This window comes from Guillardia theta (genome assembly GCF_000315625.1).
Source record: "Guillardia theta CCMP2712 unplaced genomic scaffold GUITHscaffold_129, whole genome shotgun sequence".
Lineage (NCBI taxonomy): Eukaryota > Cryptophyceae > Pyrenomonadales > Geminigeraceae > Guillardia > Guillardia theta.
The window spans coordinates 144,657-163,132 of NW_005434545.1; the positions used below are offsets into that span (position 1 = coordinate 144,657).

The 18,476-nt window shown below is 53.2% G+C and overlaps 8 protein-coding genes across 8 annotated transcripts; 4 read left to right on the top strand and 4 right to left on the bottom strand.

Annotated features, from left to right (window-relative positions):
* Nucleotides 1-609: 609 nt before the first annotated feature.
* On the top strand, nucleotides 610-2,570 carry GUITHDRAFT_155541 (hypothetical protein). The gene is made up of 5 exons (XM_005822230.1): nucleotides 610-803; nucleotides 839-1,358; nucleotides 1,408-1,580; nucleotides 1,705-2,138; nucleotides 2,186-2,570. Exons 1-5 carry the CDS (start codon nucleotides 635-637, stop codon nucleotides 2,468-2,470), a joined length of 1,581 nt encoding a protein of 526 aa, XP_005822287.1. The 5' UTR covers nucleotides 610-634; the 3' UTR covers nucleotides 2,471-2,570.
* GUITHDRAFT_118542 (hypothetical protein) lies at nucleotides 2,549-3,446 on the bottom strand (the record flags this gene model as incomplete). The annotated part of the gene is made up of 5 exons (XM_005822231.1): nucleotides 2,549-2,608; nucleotides 2,664-2,722; nucleotides 2,767-2,839; nucleotides 2,895-3,029; nucleotides 3,171-3,446. 5 exons carry the CDS (start codon nucleotides 3,444-3,446, stop codon nucleotides 2,549-2,551), a joined length of 603 nt encoding a protein of 200 aa, XP_005822288.1.
* Nucleotides 3,447-3,727: 281 nt separating this feature from the next.
* On the bottom strand, nucleotides 3,728-5,515 carry GUITHDRAFT_90300 (hypothetical protein). The gene is made up of 6 exons (XM_005822232.1): nucleotides 5,473-5,515; nucleotides 4,997-5,207; nucleotides 4,814-4,944; nucleotides 4,129-4,761; nucleotides 3,996-4,077; nucleotides 3,728-3,943 (listed from the first exon to the last, which is right to left on the bottom strand). Exons 1-6 carry the CDS (start codon nucleotides 5,499-5,501, stop codon nucleotides 3,743-3,745), a joined length of 1,287 nt encoding a protein of 428 aa, XP_005822289.1. The 5' UTR covers nucleotides 5,502-5,515; the 3' UTR covers nucleotides 3,728-3,742.
* Nucleotides 5,516-6,508: 993 nt separating this feature from the next.
* On the bottom strand, nucleotides 6,509-9,771 carry GUITHDRAFT_146613 (hypothetical protein; the record flags this gene model as incomplete). The annotated part of the gene is made up of 9 exons (XM_005822233.1): nucleotides 6,509-6,646; nucleotides 6,701-7,060; nucleotides 7,147-7,357; nucleotides 7,403-7,596; nucleotides 7,646-8,044; nucleotides 8,097-8,297; nucleotides 8,341-8,629; nucleotides 8,675-9,522; nucleotides 9,754-9,771. 9 exons carry the CDS (start codon nucleotides 9,769-9,771, stop codon nucleotides 6,509-6,511), a joined length of 2,658 nt encoding a protein of 885 aa, XP_005822290.1.
* A 566-nt stretch (nucleotides 9,772-10,337) lies between these two features.
* On the top strand, nucleotides 10,338-11,053 carry GUITHDRAFT_118545 (hypothetical protein; the record flags this gene model as incomplete). Its single annotated transcript, XM_005822234.1, has 4 exons — nucleotides 10,338-10,667; nucleotides 10,713-10,766; nucleotides 10,814-10,866; nucleotides 10,960-11,053. The coding sequence occupies 4 exons, from the start codon at nucleotides 10,338-10,340 to the stop codon at nucleotides 11,051-11,053; spliced, it is 531 nt and encodes a 176-aa protein (XP_005822291.1).
* Nucleotides 11,054-12,055: 1,002 nt separating this feature from the next.
* GUITHDRAFT_155543 (hypothetical protein) lies at nucleotides 12,056-12,621 on the bottom strand (the record flags this gene model as incomplete). The annotated part of the gene is made up of 3 exons (XM_005822235.1): nucleotides 12,056-12,325; nucleotides 12,355-12,458; nucleotides 12,610-12,621. 3 exons carry the CDS (start codon nucleotides 12,619-12,621, stop codon nucleotides 12,124-12,126), a joined length of 318 nt encoding a protein of 105 aa, XP_005822292.1. The 3' UTR covers nucleotides 12,056-12,123.
* Nucleotides 12,622-13,781: 1,160 nt separating this feature from the next.
* On the top strand, nucleotides 13,782-15,240 carry GUITHDRAFT_146615 (hypothetical protein; the record flags this gene model as incomplete). The annotated part of the gene is made up of 14 exons (XM_005822236.1): nucleotides 13,782-13,847; nucleotides 13,906-13,980; nucleotides 14,031-14,063; nucleotides 14,122-14,196; nucleotides 14,247-14,279; nucleotides 14,330-14,362; nucleotides 14,413-14,445; nucleotides 14,496-14,528; nucleotides 14,579-14,611; nucleotides 14,662-14,694; nucleotides 14,745-14,777; nucleotides 14,828-14,902; nucleotides 14,965-15,090; nucleotides 15,142-15,240. The coding sequence occupies 14 exons, from the start codon at nucleotides 13,782-13,784 to the stop codon at nucleotides 15,238-15,240; spliced, it is 780 nt and encodes a 259-aa protein (XP_005822293.1).
* Nucleotides 15,241-15,506: 266 nt separating this feature from the next.
* GUITHDRAFT_146616 (hypothetical protein) lies at nucleotides 15,507-18,467 on the top strand (the record flags this gene model as incomplete). Its single annotated transcript, XM_005822237.1, has 1 exon — nucleotides 15,507-18,467. The coding sequence occupies one exon, from the start codon at nucleotides 15,507-15,509 to the stop codon at nucleotides 18,465-18,467; it is 2,961 nt and encodes a 986-aa protein (XP_005822294.1).
* Between the last annotated feature and the right edge of the window lie 9 nt (nucleotides 18,468-18,476).

Below are 18,476 nucleotides of genomic sequence, written 5' to 3' on the forward strand. Positions count from 1 at the left end.
TCCAGCATAGTGACGGTTGTAAGATGGCGGAGTTGAAGATCAGTCGCTTGTCGCTCAGTATGGCCAGCCGCGATCGGATGAAGATCAGTATCTTGTCCCTGACAGTATGCAGCCGATGAGCCTTGTCGCCTTCGAGAACTTGAGCCGGAGTCCGAAATGCGGCACTGAATGGTTGAATGTTAGCATGTCACTCTGGCTTGCGGCAGAGCTCTGTTGGTATCCCCCCCGAGAAATTGCGGCACTGAGCTCAGACTGATCAGACTCTTGCCACAGACGGTCACGGTGACTTAGTGAGTGAAGCATGTCACAGTGTGATGGACTCGGAGGGGAAGGAACTTCGGAACGATCTTCTGAGACAGTGACTGGGGCCGGCGTTCAAGGGGATCAGCGAGTGTGACAAGCTCTGATGTCAGCATTCAGTTCTGCTAGGGAGATGACTGTGAATCAGCCGCACACTATGCACGAGGAGGAGGAGGAGGAGGAGAAAGGAGCGCAGACCCCGCTGCAGCGGGATAGTGTGACAATGTTTCGTGGGACAACAGCAAGGGTCGACCAGGAGGACATGGAGAGGACAAGAGAAGTTGCGAACAAGAGGCGGAACGCCAAAGAAGGGAAGCAGGTTGGAAGCAAGGCCATGTCGTTCAAGATGAGGTTTCAGAAGCAGACTGCGCACCTGCATGAAGCAGACGAACTCATCCACTCCCTCACTGCTATGAGGGCGATGATTCCCTGCCGTGACTCCTTGAAGCAAGACCCGTCTGTCAGGTCCATGCTCGACATGGCTACCCTCTCGACGGCAGTCAGTGAGCAGCAGGGGCCCAACCGCGGAAGAAGCCAGCGCGAACCATCACGCCGATACCAGTGGACAAGATGGTGGTGAGGACCCTGGGGGCCCGAGACGCCTGCCATGAGTTTGTCGTTGAGTTCAGCAAGAAGTTCCACGAGACGTTCTTGGAGGTCGAAGTCTCCTCCTTGAACAACGTCTACGAGGCCCTTGACTTCTACGTGAGGAAGGGGGAGGCAGCGAGCCCCACCATGTTCGACATCGGCTCAGCCAAGAAGAACTGCATTCACATCAGGCCGGGCCGGAGCAAGTTCGGGTACGGCAGGTACTACATCGCCGTCGCATCCAACGGGCAGACGACGAGGTACAGCATCACGTGCCGGCAGTTGTACTTCCGGCCAGACCTGTTGACCCCGCATGAGAAGGCAGCAAGGACCATGATCAACGCCGAGTTGAAGTCGCGCATCCACCAGGCGGAGAGGAGGAGGGCGTACAGCAGGAACGGCTACACGGAAGCGCTCGACAGGAGGAAGTATCTTCAGGAGACGTTCAGTGGCGGCAAGGAGACGCCAAGGTGAGACGAGGACCTCTGAGAGGAAGAGATCGACTAAGTTGCTGTGCAGCATGGAGCGATACTCCAAGTGGATGAGCGACGTCTGGGAGCCCTTCACTTTCCAGTCGCGCAGTGTCACAGTCAAGGATGACATGTTCAACCCCATCAAGCTGCGACAGGTCCTGTCGGAGATTCATCGCTGTAAAACCTACAAGGAGGGAGAGCTGGAGGGAGTCTACGAAGGTTCTCCCCACCCACCCCCTGATTTCTTTCACTCCTCCCCCTCACTTGATGCCTTCACTCGTTCCCTCTCAACGCCCCTCTTTAGCTGCTAACCATGTCTCGGCCCCTGACATGCCCTGACCAGGGAGCACGCCGGACGAAGCGTGCAAGGAGTATCTGCAGTCGTACCTGTCCGCCTCGATCCCTGGGAAACGAGACGTGACAATGTTCTACTCAGAGTCAAGCCAGAGCAAGGTCAGAGGCCGCAAGTCACCCGTCGAGAAGAACAGATACGAGCTGATGCCGGTCGACCGGAGGATCCTGAGGCTGCTCGCGACGGGCTCTCTTCCGAGCGGGCCTCTTTATGTCCTCTTAGCCGACGCCGTCGACTTCCGCACGCACTCATGGGAGCACAAGTACCTGCGGGTGAACCAGCACGGGACGGTCCAAGTCTATGACGACAAGGACGATCTCAACTTCAGGGAACTCTTCAATCTCCAGGAAATCTCATCAGCAGAGGAGATAGTGCTCGACGAGCAGCCCTCGAACTTTCTCAGCTGCAGGGTCGTCACGTCCAAGGTACCCCAGCTGCACCCCAACTCTCCTCTCACTCCCCCCTCCTTCAGGACACCGTCATGCTCGCTGCCACCAAGTTCGAGGACTTTGACAAGTGGGTCAGAGCCTTCCGCATGTTCGTCAAATATGAAAGTCCGCGGACTAGTCCCACCCCGATCTCCTCCCCCAAGGAAGGCTCATCGCCTCGATTGAAGGCCAGCTACCGCTCGCAGCTGCTCGAGCTGGAGAGGGCTGATCGCCTCGACGATAAGCGGAGGCCGCTGTCGGCTCAGAGCTGGGGGAACTCCCTGCGGAGTTTCAAGTCTGCACAATCCTCCAGACGCTCTCTTATATGAGCTGATGCATACAGAGTACTCAAGACTCTCGAGACAACAGTATACAAGAGTTTGAGTAGCAACTCGTTGTAAAGTACACTATGAATGCTCCTGTGTCTTGAACATGGATTCCCCCGCTGGTGAATGCATGAATGATTCCTAAGAAAAGGCGATTTCAGCGAAGCAAACTCATGCTAGTCAGACGTGTCTTCACCATGGCTAGTGACCATGCAGCAAAGCCTGCACATCCTCCTGCTATCCCCACTCCTCCAGCTGATAGCACGGGTGACGAGAGTAAAGGGGCAGTTACAAGTCACCTTTGCGTGCTAGGAACGCCCCGGACAAGCAGCCAGCGTAGGCGGAGTTCTTGAGGTCAGAGCGAGCTCGATACTAGAAGGAGTCAGGCATCAGAGAGAGGAGAAAGACAGGCACAGGGAGGCATCACCCGCTCAACAAGACATTCACTGAGCGAGTATACCGCCCCGATAGCTGCAAACGTCTTTCCCATGGATTTTGCTTTCGAGGCTGTATGATGCCAGGTCGCTATCGCAGTTTCCTTTGCCGTTGTAGTCTCCGCGGCCTGTCAAAGAATGCCGTTCAATGCCAGGATGCTCAATCACACACAAGCAGCCGCAATATTTGGCCGAGCAGCGACAAAACGGCAATCATGTCATGTCGGAGCACACGAGCGAACACACCAACCGTATCCCATCCAACTCACCCTCAGTCCATTCACACCGTCGAAAGGTGCGAGGAATGCGCCCAGAAGGATCCCTCCTCCTCCTCCGATCGCCCCGCTCATTGCTGTCTTCACCGCGCAATTCTCAGCAAAGAGTCTGTTGAACCCTCCCTGTTGCACCCACGCCTCGAACCTCGCCTGCCCCTCAGCGAATCCTGCAGCATACGCGTCCTGTGTAGCCTGCATGTTCCGCTGCGGCATCTTCGCCCATGGTGGCGCCATGGTCGACCAACCCCCATGCCCATCGTTCTTCTCCATTTGCTAGCCCGATCCTCATGGGGGTGGGGGTAGTTACCCTACCATGTTTTGGCAGATGATTTCAATTGAAAATTGAGGGTACCAAATGCTTTGGGCAGGTGGTTTCAGCCGTCAGCCTCCGAGCACATGCACTGTGAATGAGAGGGGATGCGGGCAGACAAACAGACAGCGGGACGGCGGGCGGGACGGCGGGCGGGACGGCCCGCCCCGGACTCAAGTGAGACACAATTCACCCGGCAGGCTACAAGCCTGAGACTCGAGCTAATCGCTGAGCAGCAGTGGGTTCATAGTGACATTTACAGTTGCCATACAAGAGCTAAGTTATCATCGCCACCAGACACAAGATGGTTGTCTACAGGCGACGCCGCCACGTCCATGACAGCGTTCTTATGCCCTGTGAATCGTGCGAGACAAGACCCAGTCTTGCCGTCCCATGCCATGAGAGTCTTGTCAAGGCTGGTGGAGAGAAGCATGTCGCGTGTAGGATGCCATGCGATCTGATGCATTCGTCAGGAAGTGGAGGAGAGAAAGCATGAGGAGCTGACAGACCTTCGTGACCCCTGCGCGATGCTGGCACATGTACCGTGGCACGTCATGGTTCATCTCGTAGACGAAAATCTTACTGTCCAGGCTGCCGAAACGATCATGTGAGAAGGGAAGAGAAGCGAGTGTTGCAGCTGACCTTGCTGTCGCTATATAGTGTGTGCGAGGTGCGATGGCGACACTCTCCACGCCGTCAGTGTGCTGCCTGTAGGTGGTGACGACCTTGGCTGTGGGAGTTCCGTCGGCTCCGAAGTGGATGGTGGTGAGGATTGCCGTAGAGTCTTCACTACCCGTGAGGAGGAGATCGCCTTTGGTATCCAAGCATGTCACCCCCCCTTGATGGAAGTGCCCGGCGTTCTTCGGGTCCGAAAGGTTCACCAGGCAGCTGCCGTCCTTGGGGTTCCAGATGCGAGCTGAGCAATCTGCCGAGCCGGTGATGACTAGCTTCCCGTCCTCTGTGAACTGCCCGCATGTGACGCTGTCGCTGTGGCCGCTCAGGACTGTCATGCACGCCCCGGTCGCCGCGTTCCACATCCAGATCGACATGTCAGAGCTGCCTGCGATAATGACGTCACCCTTGCTGTGCCAGTTGATCCAAGTGATGTCCTCCGACGGTCCTTCCAACGTCCTCAGCAGCGAGCCGTCCATCGGGTTCCAGATCTTTACCAGCCCGTCCATGCCGGCCGACGCCAGCATCGACCCGCTCGCATTGAAGGCGACGCACACGACTGTGTCGGAGTGTCCGGCCAACACCCTCCTCTCTCCCGTCGACCTGCACCAGCACGCCAGTGAGACAAAGTGGGTGGCAGTGACACAAAACGCACTTGCTCCAAATGGACGCCGTGTCATCGCCGCTGCCCGTGGCGATGATGTCAGCCATGGTAGGATGAACGGCAACTGAGTAGACTGGATCTGTGTGTCCGATCAACTTTGATGCTGACACATCTTCAACTTCCTGGTTAACTCGTGAGTATTGCCAATATTGCTGGAATATTCACATTTAGCACCTCCTCTTCCTCTTCCTCTGCCTCCTCGTCTACATCCTGCCCAGCTTCATCATCGTCGTCTTCTCCCTGCATTTCTTCCATTTCCTCGTCCTCGTCCTCGTCCATGTCTTGGCCCTCCAGCTCAACAATCCTCCTTCCACCATCGGCTTCTGGGTCAAGGAACACCTCGTCCTCACTATCGGATTCCTCGTTCTCATTTTCGTTGTCAATCCTGGGGACCAGAAGACATTCAGCACGGAGTTTGCAATTAACTGAATTGTGACAGGTAAATATCTTTGAGAACGAATATAGTCCGACGATCCCCATGGTCGAAATCTCCCCTTCGCGTCACCAACATATAAACCCACATAACATCTCCTCAATCTAGCTCAATATCAAAGTCCTCACCACCGTATCGATCTCATCGAGTTAACCACCACAAAAATCCCCAATCAACATCGTCATCGTCATCGTCTCGTCATGGTTCTTCAACTTACACTTCTTCTTTTTCCATTCCATCCGCCATTGCGCACGTGCCCTTTGCCCCCTCTTCCCCGCTCAATCCTCTCTCAGTACCCCACCCACCCTCATGGAACACCTTGATGCAGTACCCGGTCTGTAGTAATGTTTTTGTATCAATTAGTACCCCTCCTCCAAGTACCCCCTTTGTCACAGCTCGGCGCTTCACGTGAACAATGGTAAGCTTAGTGCTGATGCTCTTGCTCCCAGTCCTGCTGCTGAACACACACCTTCCACCGCTCCTGCCCATCACCACACGCACCAACAGCACTGTCTTCACTGTCTCCTCTTCTCCAAGTCACCATGTTCCCTTCATATGTCATGCCCATGCACAGAATCTTTCCTCGCGATAGATTGTCAATGCTATGCGTGAGGGACAAGTCTGATGCTATATCAACCTGTGAAGGCTTCTTTTCTCGAACGCTGCGTTATGTGTTCCAGGGCATGTTGCTTTCGCAAATGTCATCTTCTTGCTTCGCAATCTGACAGGATTCTTTCCTCTAGCAGACTAAGAGGTGGATATAGGCACGTGGGCGACGGAGATAATGGTGAGCGTGAGCTTGTGTCTTGTGGGTGATACCGAGCGAGAGCTGCCCGATGATTCACATGAAAGTTTGAGGATATCTGAAGCAGGGAGGGGTGCGAGGATACGAGGAAGGCTGGGGTGCGACATGAGTACAGCTTTTTGCTGTATTGTAGTCGTAGCGCTGTCTGCCTCGTTCCAACCAGCCCTCGCTGTTATGAAGTCAAACTTGCCGTGAGGGATGTTTGAACTCTTTTTGACTCAATGACTGTTCTGCTCGGCTCCTAGTGACGGATGATGGCAGGAGATGGTCAAGGATGTCTGGAGGTGAACGAAGACCTGTAGCATCGGTCGTCCATGTACATTGGGTTTTGTACAGTATTGTATCTATGTGAATGATTCTGTATGTAGAGTAGAGTTTTTCTTTTGAAAACAATTACATGAGTGTAAAGTCTCTCTGCCTAGACGTTCTCTTGCCTCCAGCAGTGCGCTCACTTCCCCGTCTTGCTCTTGCCAAGGCGACTGACACCGAAGGGCATAGCTGGAGCTGCCTTGGGTTTGCTAGTGGAGCTGCTCTTCTTAATAGCGTTGATCTTTTCCATGAAGTTTCCCTTGGGGGCAGAGTCGGACTGGCAAGTGAGGTCAGCAAGGCGTACTTGCACTGGGGAGTGCAAACTGTTTACCTTGTTGATCAGCTTGTTCTTCACGGAGAAAAGATTCGACAAGTTAGACTTGTTGTCCTTGATGGGACGCCCCGTCGGGGTCTCTGCTTTGGAGCGCGAGCTTGGGCTCGGATCAACAAACCGTCGAGGCTCATTGTGAACCTCTTCAGGTTCCTCGTCCATCTGGTCTCTAGTCGGCGAAGCAGGTTCAGAATGCTCTTCTACCGGGGCTTCCTCCATCAGCATCATCGGCTCTTCTTCCTCAACCTCAAGCTCCTGGAATCTCACTTGTCGATATTCGTCCATGATCTCAGCAAGGTTGGGAAGTCTATGGCGGTTTGCAAGCGTGATGGCTGCTTCGAGCGCTTTCTCGCTAGAAATCTGTTTCGCCAAGTCCAGAGCTTTGGCCAATTTGCGCTACACAACATTGCTTTAGAACCAGAAAGAAAGCGTATGAAATGAAGTACCTGCTCGCATGCTGCGTTGATGAGTTGAATCAACTTCTTGTCCAACTCCAACTTCATCACATCAATGTCGTCGTCGTCACCTCCGGATTGAGAAGCTTGAAAATTGACGAAGATGCTGCCTCTCAACCATGGTTCCTCCAAGTCATGGCCCGGAAGGATCGGCATCTTTAAGTCATACTTGACTAGCACTGGCTGGGGCACGTCTGGGTACCTTTGGAACACGCGTCATCAAGGAATAATTGCATTTTTGCAATACCTCTTCTCAATCTTGCATACGACACCGAGCAAATTAGAGTCCGTGATCCGAATAGGCCAGAACCAGTCACGTTGATGCTTGTTGCAAGTCTTGATGTCCAACATCGGGATCCATTGCCCCGAGAATTCTGCATGACTGTACACCATTACCATGCCTTCTGAATCCATTATCGCTACCATGCCTGTCTCTGTTACCTGATGGATTTCATAAATTGAGGTGCATTAGAAAACGATTGAGTTTCACCTGCAACCATTCCAATTTTGATCCAGGAGACAAACACACTGGTCCGCGTGCGACTGTCGTCTTCGTACTGATATTCATGAGGAGGAATTGCAATTCTTGATCTCCAGACAGTGAAGGAGACGAAGGTGTATGATAGATAAAGCATAGGAAGTCATTGCAGCCGTGCATACAGAGTGCAGGTCCTGGGAACATCACTGTCATCAACTGGACACAACTAGTGCTGAAGATTCGCAAAATCCGTTTTGAAGTGGCAGCAGCTACCCAAGATTCGCTCGTTGCGACGGCCATAATCTCCTCATTCTCAGGCATGGTTGTTGTCCAATCTGACTGGGATGCCCACGAATCGAAGGGGCGATATGATAAAGTGCTCAAATTCAGATCTCCATTCCTTTCTCTGACCTACGACCAGACAAAGATCAGATTGGTTTTCAGCTTGCAAAATATTAAATACCTGAGGACTTGCAAATACAGCCCCTGAAGCGTCCATTGCGGCCATCGTGAATCCTGTGAAATCGTTGAACCTGATTGGACGATGAGTGTTGATATCTGCAAATTCGATTTCGATAGCGTTGTATGTCGATTCGTTGCGACTTGTGATATGCCCAACAGTGGTGTAGGTGAGAAATCTTCTCTTCAATTCAACTGGCGTCGACTACCACAGGTGAGTTGCGTTTTCAAGTGCAAGGATCAAGTACCTGAGGCTGAAAGGAAGCTTGAGGAATCGGGCGACTTATAGACACTGACTGCACGTTGGATTGTTTATATGCAGATGGGTCTGCTTGATCCAAGTCCAGCGCATCTTCATCTAAATCACCAACTGAATCGACATCTGCTTGGTCACTATCTACTCTGTCATTTGGACCAATTTTGTCGCTTGGAATAACACCATCAACGAGTCCGTATGTTCCTTCAACAGATATCAAAGCAATACTGTTCGAAAAAGGGTCCCATCTTGCAGACAGAATCTTTGATGAGTTCTCGTACCTGCCGCACACAGTGAGCACAACAAGCAACAACACATGAATGCACCTCTTGATGGACTCTCTTGAGCTGATATCCCATATCACAATGACACCGGAGGTATCGACAGACAGCAAATAAAGCCCGTTGGAGCTGAATGCAAGATCGGTGACATTTTGCAAATGTCCACCAACGCACGATTCTGCCTCTTTCCAGTCTTCCCGCTCAAAGATCTTGATGTCGCGAGAACCTGCAACTGCAAAGATTGATCCATCGGGGGACCATGCTACTCTGCACAGGTTGGCAGGGACACCATCCTTGATGGAAGATGCAGCATCCTTTTCCAGGACTTGGCTGATTTTGTGCTTCTCTGTTCCAGACTCAACATCCCAGATACGGAGGCTGCGATCGGATCCAGTGGAGAGCAAGAATTCGTTCTTTGGATCAAAGCTCACAGACTTGACACCACCTTCATGCCCCTGCAAAGTCTTGAATTCTTCAACATTGTTGACGTTGACGATTTTGATCTCAGAGTCATCAGAAGCGATAGCAAGGAATGAACTGTCCTGGCTGAAAGCCAGATCCCGGATTGGAAGGGAGCAACGAGTGACGTTCCGTTCAAAATCTGCATCCTCCATTCTGAACAACGCCACAAGGCTCTCTTCTCCACCAGCTGCAACACTCTGTCCGTTGGGACTGACGGCCACAACATGCACTGGGCCATGAAAATGGTCAATCTCCTCCACATCATTGCCTTCGTCCCCGTACTTCTCCAGGTCGTGGATCTTCACAAGGCAGTCACTTCCGCAAGTCACAAGTTTCCTGTCCTTGATCCCGGGGGCGAATTGCATGGAGCAAAACCCCTCCAGGTGAGCATTTCTCGTTGTCAGCCTTTTCATCTGACGGGGGCCTCCGACCTGCAAAACAACAAGATCCATCAATATTTCGGTACCAACTAGGCACTGACACGATTGTTACTTGTCTACAATCATAGTAGACATCCTCGACATCTTCGCTCCTGATACATGCTCACGATCAAGATGAATCCATACTTTCATTTCTATCACAGCATGCTGAATGTTGGCACTGGTCGATCAACCATATTTCTTGGACACTCTTGAATCACTGACAATCTCCTGCCTGATAACCTCCTGATCCTGTTCCATTGCCTCCCACCATTCCTCCCTCCATCTTCATCCCTGGCTCCCTCGCCTGCATTGCCCTCCCCTCGCCCTTCATTTCCCGCCTTTTCTTCCGATGACAACCCCTACGCTACAGTCCCAGAGACCACCCCACCATTCCAATATGACAAGTACCCCTCCTTCAGACCACCCCATCGAAAGCCTTCTAAAATACCCCCATCATCTTGGAAACGTTACATTACGTTTCAATAAAATTTAACGGTTGTAACGTTGAATGCCCCTTCGGTATTATCATGGCGATGGTGGGATAGAGCAAGGGAGCAGGGGGAGGTACAGGTAGATAATGGTGAAGGCAGTTGGCAGGCAGGAAGATAGGGATACAGACAGGAAGATAGGCAGATAGAAGATTAAGGTACAGGGCTTACTTTGACAGCATCATAGATTGTTGGTATTGATGAAAGCATGTATTCACAACTCATCGTGCGGAAGTCAGATGGCAATGGAGACAGAATAGCAGAATATGGGCATTATTGATCGAAATCTTGACTGAAGGTTAAAAGGATTCTTGTTTAACATTCAAGCAGGTGACCATGAGGGCGTGGGCTATCCTTGCTTCATGTCTTGCAGCCATCGCTTGCCTCGGCTTGATCGTCTACAATAACACCGCCCACCAGACAAGCTTGCAGCAAAAGAATGTTGTGTACTACAGACAGAACAGGATCAATTCTCTCCCCGTAGCTGTTGCAAGACCGTTGGCAGCAAATCAGCACATTGCCAACGCTCATTATCAACAGCGCTCGATTCAGCATTCTGTCGATCGCCGCTTCGGGAAGAGATCTGATGGTGCGGGCATTGCAGCAAAGCGAGCCAAGGAAGAAGCGGAGAAAGATTATCTCAAAACGTACAACATGGCGATCCAGGTGCCTCCGATTGAATGTATGAAGTCGCTTGTTGATACAGTCCAGGCCGAAAATGCGGAGGAGACTCAGGAGCGCAAGTACAGGGCGTTGAGAGCTAAGGTACTCTACTCGACTTTTCATCCTGCATGTTGAATATGGGCATGCAGCATGAGCAAGAGAGAACGAAGGTTTTCAACGAGTTGAAGAACAGAGCGAACAAGTGAGTGCCTTTATGTGGCTTCATGTGCATACACTCCGTAGTTGTCGCTTTAATAATGACTGTGGATGTTGTTTGACATGAGATTCCTCGCAGGAAGGAAGGGTGGGACAAGCTGGAGCGCGAGATGGGAATGATCATGGACGGTGTTGACGGCCTTCACTACAAGGGATACGCGCGTGGCCATTGATACGGACGAGGGCATCGGTCATGATGCTGAGACACCAGCTAGAGCTTGTAGCGTATTGAACTTGCAGAAAGTGTCTTGATGTGTCGATTTATGATCCCACTAAGACTGTATAAGAGCACCTGAGGTCTGCCGGCCTTATAACTTGGGGGATTTTTCGGACGCCTCCTTCTGGCGACCTGAACATCGGAGTAGGGGATCACCGACTGTTCATAGAATCCTTCTCATAGTAGTTTTAGTCAAATTCAACTCCAAAGAGAAAATTGACCTAAAAATGTTTGCTCCGTCAATTTATGCCTTTTCCGTTGCCTGGGCTGCCGTGCCACTCGAGACAAGGAAGGGCAATGTTGAGCAAAACTTTCCTCTATTTGATATGAATAGGCGTGTATAGTTACTGAGATCAAACAGCTCAATCCTTGGCTGAGAATCACACCTATAGCACGTTGAATGTGTAAGGTATGCATTCAAATTTGCACTTGCGTACCACAGCACTGATCAGCTATAGGTGTTGGTTGTTCACATCCAGAAGCCTTGAAGGGAAACATGAAGGGAACCGATCAGAGAAGCAACCTCGAAGACATCAAGGAAATTCGATTCTCCTTGCTGTGTTGAGGCCCTAGCTTCCTTTACCTGAATGCTTCGTCGGTTGAATATGAAACATATTTCAAGAGACTTCCTGTTGCTTTGCCATGAGGCTAGTTGATATGCCTGATCGCCGCGAGAGAAGATGCCAGAGGAGAGACGGTTTACTCAAGACCACTAGCGAATCGGAAGGCAGGAGGGCGAGGAGGACATGAGAGGAGAGGAAGGAGAAAGCTACGGGTAGAGACGGTTTACTTGATATCACTTGCGAGGAAGGGATGCTTCAGAGCCTCCTGTGCTGTCATCCTCGTGCGGGGATCGATGTCGAGGCAGCGGTTGAGGAAGTCCCAGATCGCATGTTCCTCCTCCACCTCTAGCCAGTCCTTGCATCCCGCATCCGCGCCCAGGGAGCTTGTCAAGGTCCGCCATGTTTGCTTCAACCCGCGGGCATAGCTGAGATGAAGTTCCAATGGTCCGAACTGCCAATGACATCAAGTTAGCAAACTCAGACTTCCCGCCTCCATATCACCCTCATCCTCATCCTCATGATACAACAACGCCGACGACAACAATTTTACTTCAACGTCGAGCTTGAAATCTTCGATAACATCTCTGATCTTATCTCTGTACTGACCCGTATACCCATAGTTGTGCTTCCACACAGCATCCATGCTCTTGATGTACATGCGCGAGCTGCCAGACATTCAGACAAGCGCACTTACCAAGTTACACAAAGATCGTTAGGCCGGAACCACTGGAACTGTGTCGTGCGGCACAGCAGGGTAAGTAGTACTACCCCAGCAGCCCACACGTCCACTGCTGTGGTCTGGAACTGACTGCCCATGAGCACTTCGGGCGCTCGGTATCCCCGAGTTCCCCCGCGGTTGACTGGAAGTTCGAGTTTGACCCCTGAGTTCCTCACTGTCACCGATGCGTTCGTCTTGCTGACGCCCAACATCCGCCTCTTCGCCATCTGCTGCACCATCCATAGCTGCCTGTTAACAGTATACCGGACCCACCTACTACTGACACGTGTCCCATAAAACCCCTTGGGATCCAAACGACAGCGGAATCAGTGGCGGACCTACTCCAAAGCTCCCTAAGGCTGAGATCCTACCAGAAAGAAAGGAGATCCTACCAGACTCTCAACAACCTACGTCGAACACTTTCCGCCCAGTGCCGCGGCAGTCTACCATGGCCAGGAGTTCGAACCATAAGAATACAGGTAAAATCATCCGCAAGCTCAATCAAAACAAATCTTGCAACAGTTTCGAAAGTCAACTCTATACCAATCTTGCGCCTATCACAGTCGAGATGTTGAGATTTCAAAGATTAAATCCGATTGAAGATCTTGTGTTTATCAATACAAAAGTGTATCGGGTTTCCTGGAACAACATTTTCGTCGCGGAGAGATCGGCGAGTCAACTCAAAGGCATTTCTGAAGAAATCAAAACGTACAGCATCAATTGCGAATTTCAGTTCGATCTCTATTTTCGAATCTTACCGATTACCCCAACCATGAGTTTGAGAGGAATTTTGGAATGCGTACTGGACTTTGACGATGCTTCGGAAGAAGCCAGCTCGCTCGTCATCGCCTTACACACATACGGTAGAGAGGAGGACGAGGATGCCAGAAAGCAGCTAGAGCGTCTTGTTCTGATGGAAAATGATCTTGTACATTTTGAATTCACTGAATGTACCTCAAGTATTGTACAGAAGCTCTGGCAACTTGAAACTGCTTTGTCGCTCAGGCAACAAATGTGGCCACCGGACCAGGCTGAAAGCAGCAACACCAGGCTGGTGGCGATGGGCGTGATAGTCGGAGGAAGCAAGACGGTCTTCGTCGACAACGCCATTCATATTGCTAAGCAATGGCAGCTCGCCAAGGAGGCAAACATCTTACTAGCTCAGTGCGGAGTACCAATCTTCCTGTGTCATGCAGAGCCTCAGACTGTCTATGGCATGTTCAATGACGTGAGAACGAGCCTCAAGGTATGACGTCTCTAATTCTCGACATCGATGACTCGCCCCTTTAAAGGAACTTCGAGACGAAATCGTTCAAACGGTTGAGAAACACATGGTATGTGGAGCACGGTCACCGGGTGTTAGTAGCGGAGGCTCGAGTCTCACTGAGGGATTGACCGTAACAATGCGGCAGGAGCCTGTCAGAAAGGATGTGCACGAGCTCGAGAGCAAAATGGATACGGGGCTGTCGGTCAGTGGGAATTTGATCAAGCTTGAAGACAGTCATAGAGGAGCTAACGAATGTGCAGGAGGTCAAGAATGAGGTGCAGCAGCTGAAGGGAAGCCTGCACGAGCTCGAGAGCAAAATGGATACGGGGTTGTCGGTGGGCCCAGTCACTGATCTTGACACATAGAGGAGCTAACGAATGTGCAGGAGCTCGAGAGCAAAATGGATACGGGGCTGTCGGTCAGTGGGAATTTGATCAAGCTTGAAGACAGTCATAGAGGAGCTAACGAATGTGCAGGAGGTCAAGAATGAGGTGCAGCAGCTCAAGGGAAGCCTGCACGAGCTCGAGAGCAAAATGGAAACGGGGTTGTCGGTGGGCCCAGTCACTGATCTTGACACATAGAGGAGCTAACGAATGTGCAGGAGCTCGAGAGCAAAATGGATACGAGGCTGTCGGTGGGCCCAGTCACTGATCTTGACACATAGAGGAGCTAACGAATGTGCAGGAGGTCGAGAGCAAAATGGATACGAGGCTGTCGGTGGGCCCAGTCACTGATCTTGACACATAGAGGAGCTAACGAATGTGCAGGAGGTCGAGAGCAAAATGGATACGAGGCTGTCGGTGGGCCCAGTCACTGATCTTGACACATAGAGGAGCTAACGAATGTGCAGGAGGTCGAGAGCAAAATGGATACGAGGCTGTCGGTGGGCCCAGTCACTGATCTTGACACATAGAGGAGCTAACGAATGTGCAGGAGGTCGAGAGCAAAATGGATACGAGGCTGTCGGTGGGCCCAGTCACTGATCTTGACACATAGAGGAGCTAACGAATGTGCAGGAGGTCGAGAGCAAAATGGATACGAGGCTGTCGGTGGGCCCAGTCACTGATCTTGACACATAGAGGAGCTAACGAATGTGCAGGAGGTCGAGAGCAAAATGGATACGAGGCTGTCGGTGGGCCCAGTCACTGATCTTGACACATAGAGGAGCTAACGAATGTGCAGGAGGTCAAGAATGAGGTGCAGCAGCTCAAGGGAAGCCTGCACGAGCTCGAGAGCAAAATGGAAACGGGGTTGTCGGTGGGACCAGTCACTGATCTTGACTCACATACTACCGAGGAGCCGCAGTAACGAATGTGCAGGAGGTCAAGAGCAAAATGGATACGGGGTTGTCGGTGGGCCCAGTCACTGATCTTGACACAGAGGAGCTAACGAATGTGCAGAAGGTCAAGGGTAGCATGCAGGAGCTTGCGCAGGATATGCGGCAGGTGGGTCAAGAGATGGCTGAAACTCAGTCCACTGAGTTGATTCGTGAAAAGATGTTCCATCAAGCCCTTAGGGATATTTCGAATAGCAATTTCCCGGCGCAGCAGCAGCCTGACCGTGGCACGACTGTCGATGACGGCCGCGGCGCCTGACCGTCACGGCATGGTATAGTAGAACAGTATAAATCTTTCAGTTATTCTTTCTCAGTCATCCAGTCAGCCATCAGAGTCTCTATGATAGTATCATAAATGATAGCGCCTTTCCTGTTCGCAAGTTCCGAGCGTCACCGTACTATCATGTGTAGTATCAGTGATGCCGCCGGGCCCGGGACTCCGGGAGGCGGCCGGCAACGGTTCGGCAAGGAGTCCGACCAAGGACGCTCACAGGCGGGCCCGCCTGCTCCATCCGTCTCTCCGACATGGAGGAATATGCTAGGCTATGCAGCAAGAGGAGGGCGGGAGAGGAGAAGCTTGACGAGGGAGTTGTGGATGTGGGAAGGGAAAGAGGAAGAGAGGTCATCTCAGGTCCTCCCTCCTCCTCCTCCTCCTCCTCCTCCTCGTCTCAGCGTCAAGCTCCAGAGGTTCCCGCAGGAGGCGCCTGGTGGGACGCTGTTTGCCTCTTTGCACGCGGGCAGAGGCAGAAGGAGCTTTTCGAGTCTCTCGTCGAGTTCCGCAAGTTGAACGCCATGATACCGACCTTCAACAACTGCATGTACCTCGTCGTCGACATCGAGGACGGTGGCGCGGCCGGTCAGAAGTTCAGCGTCAACAAGTTCCTCAAGGAGTTGAATGAGAGGATGATGAGGGAGGGAGGGAAACACTTAGAAGAGTGCAAGGTGTCTTTCATCTACTCCAGCATCGAAGATCTGTGGATGGAAATGCATCCCTGGGGCGAGATGTTCGCTCCGTGCTCTCATCCTGTGCTCCCACACGTTCAGACCAGCACCATGGTCGACTTCAAGCTTTCTTCCATGTTGAGCCTCGCGGCCCACGGCAAGGCGGGGATCTACTTGGTGAGCGTCGGCAACGTCTATCTGCTCGATCCCTTCAGCATCCCCTCGCGCTTGCAGCTCAGAGATCACAAGATGTTTGCGCTGGGCAGGCGTCAGGCAGCAGGGGCTGACGAGGCCCGAGGGGTCTTGATCGCGAACGATGAGGCAGAGCGACAGGATGAGTCGATCGTAAGATGCAATCGTTACATGAGGAGAGGCGAGCAGGAGCAAGGGGACGCTGCTGCTGAGCAAGCTACTGCAGACGTAGGCGTCGTGCCCTCTGACCTCTACATCGAGCATGAGCTCTTCGTGCTTTTGGCGGAAACTCTAGAGCACAAACCATACAAGAGCCTGGTCGATGGCATTCTCGCCAGCGCCTTCTCGTGCAACCTGAGCATGGAGGAGGAGAACAAGGAGAACCTCGTCCACCTCGCCATCAGCTCGAACCGCGAGCTCTACATGCCGTGCGTCGTTGCCGGACCCTCTGAAACTGTGAGGTTGGGGAGGCGTCAAGCTGAGGCGGGAAAGACGAGCAGCGTGCTGGGATCTTACGTGGACTCGAGCAGCAGCGTGGAAGGCTGCAGCATCTTGAACTCCTCCCTTCACTCTGTCACGGCGCAACCAGCGAGCCGGATCGAACTGTCGACGATCATCCGGGCAGAGGGGCAGGAGGGATCGCATACCATAGGGAGGTCCTCGACCGTCAGTGGCGTCTTCTACAGTCATCCTACGACCCCGCTGGTCCTTCCAGAAGACGTCCGGCTGCTGTCGTTCCCGATCCTGAGTGAGGGAGGAGGAGTCAAGTTCCTCACAGCCTTCACCGGTGCTAGCGACGATCTCGAGGAAGCACCTGTGCGCAGGTTCCTAAACCTGCCGGTAGAGGCGATCTGCGAGAGACAGGGCTCACTCCGAGAGCTTCTCGCCCCTCCTCATGACCTCCTCCATGCTCCGCTCTTTCCCCTCCACGAGGACCCCACCACCTCCGTGCTGCTGGCACTGCACGCCATCCATCAGCTGCTGGGCAACGAGCAGGACGCTTCCTTGTACGCCAGGGCGATCCCTCTTCCTCTGACGCCCCAGAAAGCCGACAGGACTTCCCTGCATGCGGCTCTTCCTCTGTTCTCGTCGCAGCAGTGCTACGTAAAGTTCGCTCCTCTCCCGGGCCCGTGCCTTCAGTCCGTCACCTTCCACAACTTGCACTCCTGCTGGTCGTTCCCAGCAAGGGGGGTGAGGCCAGCACAGGTCCAGCTGCCTGCGCGGCTCATCGTAGCGGGAGGATGGACGGATACGCCTCCTGTTTGCTTCATGCACCCGGGCGGGATCTTCAACCTCTCCTGCAGGCTTGACGGGCAAGACCCTCTGCAGGCGCGGGTGGAGGTGGTAGGAGGAGAGCGGCTGGAGCTCTGCTCGGAGGACCAGCAGGCGGAGGAGGGGTACGGCAGCTGGGAGGAGTTGTACGAGGGCATGAGGGCAGGAGGGCATGCGCTATCGCCCTGGAGGACGATGGGCCACGAGTCGTGCACCGCTGTGCATGCTGCTGTCATCTCCGTCCTCTTCGACTCGAACCTCTACGGCAGGATCAGCTCGCAGGCCTCCTCCTCCTCTCCCTCTCCCTTCCCTCGCGGCATTCGCCTCCTCACCAACTCTCTTCTCCCCAAGGGCAGCGGACTCGGCGGCTCCTCCATCCTCGCGCTCGCCTGCGTCCGCGCGCTTGAGGATGCGTGTGGGCTGGAGATGAGCCTGCGGCAGGAGATGGACGCAGTGCTCATGGTGGAACAGCTGCTGGGCACGGGAGGAGGGTGGCAGGACCAGATCGGCTGCGAGCCCGGAGCCAAGTTCACGACCCGGGATCAGGGAGGATACCACGTGAGCAGAGTGAGCATGTCAGAGGAGCATGCTGCCCTCCTCAACTCGCGCCTCCTCTGCCTTGGGACCAGCATGACGAGAGTCGCCAAAACGGTGCTGGTTGGCGTCGTGGACAAGTTCTGCTCCGGCGACTTCAACATCGTCAGCATCCTCGGCAGGCAGCTCGAGCTCAATGCCAGGAGCATGAGGGATAAGTTCCTCCGGTTCGCCGCCTGCTCCCTGAGGGAGGAGGAGGAGCTCGAAGCTTGCCTGCGCGACATCGGGGAGGAACTTGAGCGCTACCGCGAGCACTGCGAGGGCTTACAGGGCAGCACGTTCATGCCCGAGAGCCTCCGGCCGATCTTCGCAGCCATGGCAGGGTACACCTACGGGGCGAACCTGATGGGGGCAGGGAACGGAGGCTTCATCGTGGGTGTGGTCAAGGCGGGGAGGAACAAGGAGGAAGTTCTGCTCGCTTGCCAGCAGGTTGCAGTGACATGTGGCGTTTCGTTGACTCTGGCGAATGTGGAGGTGACAGTGTGAGAACAAGGA

Coding starts and splice junctions, on each gene's coding strand:
- GUITHDRAFT_90300 (XM_005822232.1), bottom strand. CDS start 5,501: ATGGCGGATGGAATGGAAAAAGAAGAAGT. Junction 4,945..4,996: donor CAGAGGAAGAGGAAGAGGAG/GTGCTAAATGTG, acceptor CGAGTTAACCAG/GAAGTTGAAGATGTGTCAGC. Junction 3,944..3,995: donor ATCGCGCAGGGGTCACGAAG/GTCTGTCAGCTC, acceptor CGAATGCATCAG/ATCGCATGGCATCCTACACG.
- GUITHDRAFT_155541 (XM_005822230.1), top strand. CDS start 635: ATGTCGTTCAAGATGAGGTTTCAGAAGCAGACTGCGCACCTGCATGAA. Junction 804..838: donor TACCCTCTCGACGGCAGTCA/GTGAGCAGCAGG, acceptor GGAAGAAGCCAG/CGCGAACCATCACGCCGATA. Junction 1,359..1,407: donor GGCGGCAAGGAGACGCCAAG/GTGAGACGAGGA, acceptor GTTGCTGTGCAG/CATGGAGCGATACTCCAAGT.